Source organism: Callorhinchus milii, unplaced genomic scaffold (genome assembly GCF_018977255.1).
Source record: "Callorhinchus milii isolate IMCB2004 unplaced genomic scaffold, IMCB_Cmil_1.0 Scaffold25, whole genome shotgun sequence".
In the NCBI taxonomy this organism is placed as follows: domain Eukaryota; kingdom Metazoa; phylum Chordata; class Chondrichthyes; order Chimaeriformes; family Callorhinchidae; genus Callorhinchus; species Callorhinchus milii.
In genome coordinates this window covers 661,638-671,098 of record NW_024704766.1, presented here as the reverse complement: position 1 = coordinate 671,098, position 9,461 = coordinate 661,638, and the positions used below count along the sequence as shown (strand labels likewise).

The window sequence follows — 9,461 nt, the reverse complement described above, 5'->3', positions numbered from 1 at the left end:
CTACATTCCCAAAGCTTGAAATATGCAGCAAAACATTTTATTAGTCATTATTTGCATTAGCATCACATTCTGTTATTCCCCCCAAATACTCACTTTATTTTTTAAAGATCCTCTTTTTTAGAATTCTCAAAACTGAAGTAATTCATATCTGTTGATTTTTATTCCAGTAAAATAACCAGTGTACACATTCCAGAATGTGGACAGGTGTTTTAAGAATACCATATACATTTTATTCAGTTGTGCTTTGCTTTCCTAGTCTCTGCAAGTAGAAAAGTACCTGTCCACATTACTACACCATATGGATGATTTCATGACTTAATCCCAAGATCATGCTACAAGATGCATAGGAAAAATTCTGCACTAAGATCTCTATCAATCCAGACTTCCCAATCTGTACATGAAACCCAACTGTTTGATAACAACTGTATAAAAACCTAGCCTGAAGTCAAGGCAGGGTCAATGAAAACTAGCGATAAATTAAAAAAAAACCTTCAGTATGACTTGTCACAATAAAACTGAGAATGTGGTCACCATAAAATCTGCTCATTTCACACTTCTGTAATATCAATGAAGGTTTCATGTAGATAGATGCTACTTGACTTTCTGAAAACAGAAATGCAGCACAACTTTCCACTTGTGGATTACAAATAGATGGTACTTTACCTGGAAAAAAGCAGCTTCTTTTATCTTCTGATATAAGGTTCTGTATAATACATCACTGGAAAGAAGTCATCCACATTAAAACCAGCAGAACCACGAGGGCGAAGCTGATATCTGTATCTTATTGGATGATGTGGTTTGCGCTACATCAGTTAAAACCTTTAAGTTTTACTCCCTCTGTCCCCCTCTATGTCCACTACGAACACATCCCTTAAAAGTCTCCCCAATTTTTCATGTTTCTATGTTATACATGAAGCTAAGGAAGTGGAAGACAAACATTCTTCCCTGAAGGGCCTGTGTTTGAGCCTTGGATAATAAAATGCCCTTCGGTCATGATTGGTGAATTATGAGCGCATTGCACATTCCCTTTATCAGCTTGCCAGATGACAGGCCCACATTTTTAAAATACATTTGTCGGAGGAGCAGTGTCCAAATTCTCTGCCCTAGACAACAACCACCCATTACCTCTAAATTATATACACGGGCACAGAGAGAACGGAACAGCATCACCAGGACTACAATTGGGAGGAGAATGCAATGAGGAGGTTTGTTATTCCCTTCCTCAGTGACTGTGTCCACATTAAGCTCCAAGAGTTTCAACACCAACACGTGGTAATCAGTCACAAGCCCAGAGGCCATAACTCCACAAAAATATAGGAGGTACAGAGAGAGTGGTTGAGTCACACTCCCGAGACTGCTCCAGTCCAAGGTATTGGGTTCTCGCCAGCCAGCAACTCCCTTTACAACAACAAGAACTTCTATTTTTATTACAACACCCTCCTTGACGCTGGGTAGCTTTCATCACATCCAGGCTTGATTATGCTAACTCCTTGCTTACCGGACTTGCCAACTCTTCCCTCCTCTTCGCCCCCCCTCCCTCGCCTCCTTCAAGGTCCATCTCAAACTATAGGAACAGGAGTCCCAGTCCGCCCCTCAAGCCTGTCCTGCCATTCGATTAGATCATCGTTGATCTGTACCTCAACTCCAATCTGATTTTTTTTATATATAAAGACCTTCCTCTTTGACCATTGCCTTCGGTCAACCCACCCCAGACATGCCCTCCACCCTCCTGCCCCTCGCCTTCCTCCAGCCTTCTGCCCTCCACCAGCCCCCTGCCTCTCACCCTCCGCCCCAACCACCCACACCTTGCCCTCCACCCACTCCTTGCCCTCTGCCCCCCCACCTTACCCCCCACCCCTCTGCCCATTGCCCTCCGCACCCCTTGCCCTTCACCTGCCCCCACCCCTTTGCCCTCCACCCTCTGCCCATTGCCCCCCCACCCCTCGCCCATTGCCCCCCCCACCCCTCGCCCATTGCCCCCCCCACCCCTCCGCCATTGCCCCTCCACCCATTGCCCCCCCACCCCTCCACCCATTGCCCCCCCACTCCTCCACCCATTGCCCTCTGCACCTCTTGCCCGCCCCGCGAGTGGGGGGGGGGGCGGGGCGTCGCGTGCTCCGAGCCGAGCGACCGACCGTTAAACCGTCGCCGCGGCCTCGCTCTCGTTTCCCGCCTCCCTTCGTGCGAGGCGGTGAGCCAGCCTGCGCATGCGCACCCACCACTGCCAGCTGCGGCGCGGGAGGGCTGGTGTCAGGCGCCGTCAGTCCAGCGCGAGCGCTCTTCCCCCCTCTGCTTTCCTCTCACGCACACGCAACGCAATCCACTCTCCTCCGAGCGAGAGACAGACAGACAGAGAGAGAGAGAGAGAGAGAAGGCGAGACACGCACCGAGAGACCGACCAGCGCTCCTCTCGCTCGCATTCACTCCAATGGCGACCATCGTCACCTTCTTGCTGCTCGCCGGGGTCGCCGCCACCGGACGGGCCGGTTACGTTGAGGTAAAAGAGCCGTCGCGGCGCTTGGGGTTGGGCGGCGGGCGGGCGGGCGGCGGGGCTTTATCCCGAACCCCGGGATTTTTTTTTCGGAGGGGGTGCGGGGAGAAAGCCGCCCCCCCACCCCACCCGCGAGACTCCTCTGTCTCTGTTACTGGGAGCCCCCGGGAACCGGGATCATCCCGTTATGGCGATGCGAACACGATCAAGGCGACCAACCCCCCCCCTCCCCCGCCGCCACCCGGTTGGGGGTAGAGTGTTTTTTTTGTTAGTGGGGAGGGTCGCGGGCAGGTGACGGTGGGGAGCCCCCCCGGTAGATACGGCCCCGGGGAATCGGGATCATTCCCAATCGGTGCGGGGGGGGGGAAGCGGGAGCCTCCCGGTGACTGGCGCCCGTGTCTCCCCCTCCCCGCGGAGGGAGAGCCCGGGAGCCGAGCCGACGCCGCTTCTCCTGCTCGGTCGCCTTCTCCCTGCAGCCTGTCAGAGAGCGGGATACACGCACCAGACCTCCGCATTCCTCGCCTCCGGCAAAGAAAAAAGGTCTCTTTCCTCCCCCCCCCCCCCCACTCCCTACCCCACCCTCCCCACATCCATCCTCTCCCTACCCCACCCTCCCTCCATCTACCCCCTCCCTGTCTCCCCCCCACTCCCTACCCCACCCCCCTTCCTCCCCACATCTACCCTCTTCCCCCCCCCTCTCCACTCCCTATCCCCCACCCCCCTCCTCCCCACATCTACCCCCTCCCTCTCTCTCCCCCTCCCCACCCTCTCCCGAGCTAGAACATTGCCACCAACTTTAAAAAATCATATTTTTTTAATATATATACTTATATCAAATTAAACCAGCAAGGATTCAAAGCTCCTCTTTGCCTTGTCTGACTGGGCTGTAGCAGCACAACCTTCATACAGGAGAATAACCTCTCTTAGTTGGCGCTGTATTTTTTGGTTAGTGTTGGAAGGTCCAGGAGAAATAATAATTATACTAATAATAATCCTTGAATTCGATATAGCATCTTATCACGTCATTGAGACGTCTCAAAATGGGGACAAGAGTTGTGGGAAGAGGGAAGTGTATGACTCCCCTTTAGGTCATTTTCTTTAGCAAGGTGAGAGGTTTTGTGTCCATCTTGTGGATTTTTTTCCCCTAACCTGCCCCAGAGGGTAACGAGGATCAATCTTTCCCTCCCTCCCCCTGGGCTTCCTTGAGTTGCTTGAGGGAAGCAAATGAATCACATCCCTATGTGAACAAGGTCATACTTGTATCATTGCGTATCGTTTTACATTCGTGTCTGTCTATCTATAAAGATTTCACAATTTAAATTCAGCACCGCAGACTCAAAAAAGAGCGTGCCGAGACTTGTGTGAGACCATTGTTACATGATTTATAAACAGCATTGTGCTCCTGATGCATGGGTGTGGCTGTTTCCTTGCGCTCTCCCAGGCCATGTTCAGTTTATTCAGCAGCCTTTCTATTCCAAGCTAATTTCTCCTTTTTTCAGCTGATGAAATCCATTTTGTTGGGGGTTTTGGGGGTATAAAAGGCTGTTCCAGATCGGTTTGTAGTGTAAAGAACTTGGCTAAAGTCAATACTGGGCTGATGGTGCTCCTTTGCTGTGAGAAAGCGTCTGCTTCACTACCTCTTGATTTAAAGTGTTTGCCGACAGTATTCTGCAGCTGAGGACGAATTTTTCAAAGCCTGTTTGAAAAAAGAATGGCCACTTTGTATTTACGATTCACGAATATTTGCTGCCAGCACCTTGGGACAACCTCCCGACGTGAAAGGGGCTATACAAATGTAATTAATTTGTTGTTACTTGTTGTTTTTGCCTCTATGGTTCACTCCCTCTTTAATCATCAGGCAGGAAATTGTAATAATCAGGCACCATGTCATTAGCCTGCAATGCCCTTTCTTTGTGCAACCTGTATGTTAGAGCAATAACACAGAAGCACCTAGGCTGGTCGAGAGTACTAAAATGTCGGTAATCTGGGAATGATGGTATGGTGCAATTAAGAATTGGTGCACTGGTGACACATTACATTTTTTGATCTCCACACCCTATTCTTATCAGGTACACGCAGCAGTGAACTTAAGTTCAGGCGCACAGAGTGGTGCTGCCTTTTTATGTTACATGGGGGGAGGGGTGTGTAAGAGTGGAACCAATGCTTTGAAATGGTCTGGTGTTGGGTGCTTGTCCTAAAGTGAGGAAGACAACACTGCCTGAATGATTGTCCTAAACCGACTTACGTGTACTTACTCTGGAACTTGGACGTTTCTTAAACAGAGCAGGAGTTCTTGTTAAAAGTATGCCCAGTGATATGATGATGGTTTAGAACCACAAAATATGCCTACAAAATACACAGTTACTACACTGTACAGTAAATTCTACGAAGTGTTTGAAACGTCCTCCCAATGTGAAAGGCGCAATGTCAAATGTAAATATTATTGCAAGAAGCACCTTGGCTCAAAATTTCAGAGAAATGCAACTGTTGCAATGTGAAGGATAGATGGGTATTTTTATTTATTCAATTGTTTGGGGAGTATAGGTCGCTATTAATGGAGGTAAGAGAAGAATTGAGACGATGGTAACATTGAAGGGATATCATTTCATGGATGGATGCCAAGGTACAAGGTCTTTTATGACATCTGCAGACGGAAACATTTTAGATAAATGTGGAATTTCTTTTTACTCGTATTGGTTTCTTACCGTGCCAACCACATCAGACTGGTGAATGTTCTGGAATGTAACCCCACAGAAAGTTCCAGATCTCAACCAGGCTGTCCAGGGGAGGATGTTCAAAGCTAAAGTGCCTAATTTGGGGAAATATTTAAACATATCATTGTAGCTGCTTACATTATTGGCAAATGTCTATAAGCTGGTTGCTTGCTTGGCTTCTGGAATGGATTTTTTGTTGGGGGGACTGGCGAAAGGTGAGAAATACATTATTTTCTTGATAGATTTCTTGTGGATAAAGGGATTAAGGGATATGGGGATAAGGCGGGTAGGTGGAGTTAGAATAGATCAGCCATGATCTTATTGAATGGCGGCGCAGGCTAGGGGGGCCGAATGGCCTACTCTTGCTCCTATTTCTTATGCTCGTATACCAGGGAAAATAAATAGATTCATGCTTACTCCTTACTGAAGAAGATATCGGAGCCACACAACAAATTGCATTTATAGAACGCCGTTCACAACTGGAGGATGTCCCAACATTGAAGGGTTTGCACCCAAGGTGTTTTTCAGGTGATATGGTTGCGGTCAGCAGTGCTACTCTATGCAATCTGACTTATTACTGTCCAATGCCATCTTTGGATGTTTGCAAGTGGCAGAGAATGAGCTTATCTTTCTCTAAGAACAAAAATAATTGTCCCAATTCTCTCGTGACTGCCCCAAAATGTTTAAACTGTCTGTGGCATTGACTAATAAACTATTACATGTAGTATTGGTTTTATGTAATCAAATGAAAGCATCTCAACCAACATCCAGCTTCAAGATTGAGTGTATATGCCAGCTGCGTTGCATTTTGTACTCCTTTGCCAGTGCAACCAGCAGCCAATAAAAGCTTAGATTTAGCAATGGATTAAACCAGCTTGCCTCTCTTTAATACCATGTTTAAAGAGCTAGACTGCTGTGGGATACATTTTGAAAACTTCAGTCGACATAGCTCTTTTTCAAACTATCTCAAGTATTCTGATCAAATTCAGGGTATATACAAGTACAAAACAGACTGTATGATACAGTGGTCTTAGACATTCCTCATAATTCATTTTCTGATATAAAGATATTCAACTTTTTTTAGAACAGCATTTCATTGTAATGACTATCTAATAGTCCCCATGATTTAGAGTTGAATCCAAGATGAGAAACCATTTAAGTCCATACTGCTAGTAATTCAACTGGATTTACTGTAAGTAGGAACGTTTATAATGAAAAACTGCCCTCTTTCATGTTAGCATATTGGAAATGATTTGCAATTTAATAAATGTTACCTTTCTCAGTATTAATTTTAAAGATACAGGAGTATGCTGTCCTTGTGCAAGTTGTCTGTGCTTTTTAATCAACATCGTAGTTGTTGATTGTTGTTGTAGTTAGTCTCTTTATGGGTGCTGAGTTCAGTACTGCAGTATTACAAACTTTGTCTTGTTTGAGTCAGCATTTAAATGTTAATAATAATCCTTGCATTTAATATAGAGCTTTTCATGTGAGTTTAACATGGCTGGGAACAGGCAGATCTGTTGAGTGTTGCCTGTTTTGTTGGTTGCACATGGCTCCCATGATTATCACAACATCACTGCTGTATTGGATTGTCCAGTTGATACAACAACAAGAACAAAAACTTGGATTTATACAGCGCCCTCCACGCCAGACGGCGTCTCAGAGCGCTTCACAGTAACGGATCCTGGGCCGAGCCAGGGGGAGGGGGGGGGGAAGGTGACCAAAGGCACGGTGAAAAGTAAGGTCTTCAGCCGAGACCTGAAAATAGGAAGAGAGGGAGCGAAGCGAAGGGAGTGAGGAAGAGAGAACAGAGCCTCGGGGCATAATGGCTGAAGGCACGGCCGCCGAGGGTGGAGCGGAGGACTCAAGGGACAAGGAGGAGTCCAGACCCGGTGGAACGAAGGCAATGGGCACTTGTGAGGAGAGAGGAGGTCAGAGAGGTAGGGGGGTGCAGAGGAGTGGATGGATTTGAAGACTAGGGTGAGGATCTTGAAGTCAATCCTCACTGGGACAGGTAGCCAGTGCAGTCTGCCAAGGACTGGGGTAATTGGGGAGCGAAGTTTGGTGCGGGTAAGAATGCGGGCGGCAGAGTTTTGTATGACCTGGATTTTATGGATGGTAGTGGAATTAGGATTCAGAATTGTTGTTGATTCAGACTTTCCTGTACCTTTATGCAACAATTGTGATATTGCTCTACTAGCATATTGAAACGTGTATTTAAAATGTGTGCATAGTTTATCAAAAAAGAAAGCTATATACATGTGTGTGACAGAGTAGCACAATACACTTGATAGATCAGTGCATTTAATGTACTGTAGTTTAGTGGGTTGGTGTCAATTTTGAGTAGTTTGATGACAGATTGTTGCTTAATTTAAAAAGTATATTTTCAAATCAGTCAGAGATGACTTTTTGCACAGTTGATTTGACTTTCTTAAATCTAATTTCACTCAACTCTTTTGCCATTTTGCTCAGGTTATCATGGTGGAATGAACTCCAAAATCTGAAAATATGATGCAAATCCTGTCCACATTTTGTGTTGTCATTCTATACCTTTTTGGTTCTGTCTAATTTTTGGAAATGTTGGACAATGAGCACGGTTCAGTAATTTAATGCATATCATGGTTGTGAAACTGCCTTCTTCCTTGCTCTCCAGCACAGAAGAACTCAAACATAGCTTTGTTGTCGTGAGAGAAAATGACAAAAACAACACTTGAGTGTTTTAGATTATCTCTGACTGTTCCAGAGAGTCCTAGACCCTTGAGCTAGTGTCAAAAAAACTGTACTTGCTGGCCATACAGACTTGATGGCAGGAAAAAAAAGGTTCTTCAAAACAAAAACAGAAGTCGCTGGGAACACTCAGAGGTCAGGCAGCATCTATGAAGAAAGGAAAAAAGGTTCTTCAGTTTGTTTCTGCATGGGTTGGAAGCACGTAATGAATGGGCCTTCAATTTATATTGGTCTGGAGCATCAGATCACAGTGAAATATTGTGTTTGTACTTGTATAGAGAGACGTTAGAAAATTGGCTATGTCAGTGGACTGAGTAATGTGCTAATCCTAGAATTATGGGAAGGAATAAATAACAGGTTGTCGTGTAGAGAGCGAGTCTGAGAGTAAATCTAAAAGGTTTCACGCCTGTGTTTTTGTGTGCACACAAACATTTTTGTTTTGAGACCTTGAAATAAAATAACATTTTAATTCACAACTTTAAAACACAATTAATGCATTTTCCTTTTGTTTGAAGTCCTGTAAAGTTTTCAATTTGCCATTGTATGTCAACATACCAGTTCTGGCGTAGTAATGTAATTAGTAATTGTACAAAGCTTCAATCTGTACACTTGATTTGAAGGAAATAATCTGTTCAAGAATCCAAATTAGTGTTGTTATCAGAACCCCAGAAGATTATTTCTTGAACTCTCATTGCTTCCCATCTTTCGTAAAAAATATATTTCACTCTGACAGCATGTGTCATGGTGGATATTATTCATTGTATCCTCCCAGAATGGTTGTGTCTGTGATGTAATGGCTGAGCTGACTGGGATTTATTCTGTAGGTGACCGCCAAGAAATAACACATAATACCATAATAGTTTTCATAGAAGCTTATGTAGTGTGTTCAATTTCAAAAGAAGATTCTTTTTCGTGTAGAGGAAAAATCTGGATAGTACAGTTGTCCTTGTGATAATGTCTGTGTTTTTATGTGTTGATACTTTTATATTTTGAAATGTGCAGGTTTACCAGCACTGTATTGACAATACAAGATGTGTTTTGTGTACACGATGGCTACTTTGCTTGAAGTGATTAAAGCAGAAGTTGTGCTTAGAAGCTTCAATTACTGTTTGTTAGCTGCTTTTCTCCTTATTCTCATACCCTTCTCAAGCCTAGTACCCTTCAATTTGGGAGCATGACTCAAATATTTTCCCTGATCACTCTCGTATGCCTGAGAGGAAAATGAGTGTGCTGTCATTATGCTGCTATAGATGCTCCTGTTCTGTGCTGAGAAGCTGTAATTGCACATGGTGAAATTATTGGGTTCTGGGGCTGATTTAATTTTTTTAAATTCATTTTTTCCATGAGAATAATAACAATCCTTGTATTTTAGACTGTATTTGTTGGTGAATCTGGCAACCAGTTTGAATGAAGGGGACACTGAGAGAACCTCCCTTCTCTTTTTAAATAGTGCATGGGATCCTTCCTGTCCACCCGAACAACCAGACAGAACTTTGGTTTAATATCTAAGTCAAAGCACAGCATCTCTG

The 9,461-nt window shown here is 44.8% G+C and overlaps 1 protein-coding gene across 4 annotated transcripts in view; it reads left to right on the top strand.

Moving 5' to 3' along the window:
- The first annotated feature begins 2,235 nt into the window (after positions 1-2,235).
- aplp2 (amyloid beta (A4) precursor-like protein 2) overlaps positions 2,236-9,461 on the top strand; it is a 45,050-nt gene continuing 37,824 nt past the window's right edge. For all 4 annotated transcript variants that reach the window (XM_042343907.1, XM_042343905.1, XM_042343906.1 and 1 more), the window contains exon 1: positions 2,236-2,497. In XM_042343907.1, the coding sequence (XP_042199841.1) occupies positions 2,429-2,497 (69 nt within the window). In that variant the 5' untranslated portion in view covers positions 2,236-2,428. The remainder of the gene's footprint in view (positions 2,498-9,461) is intronic.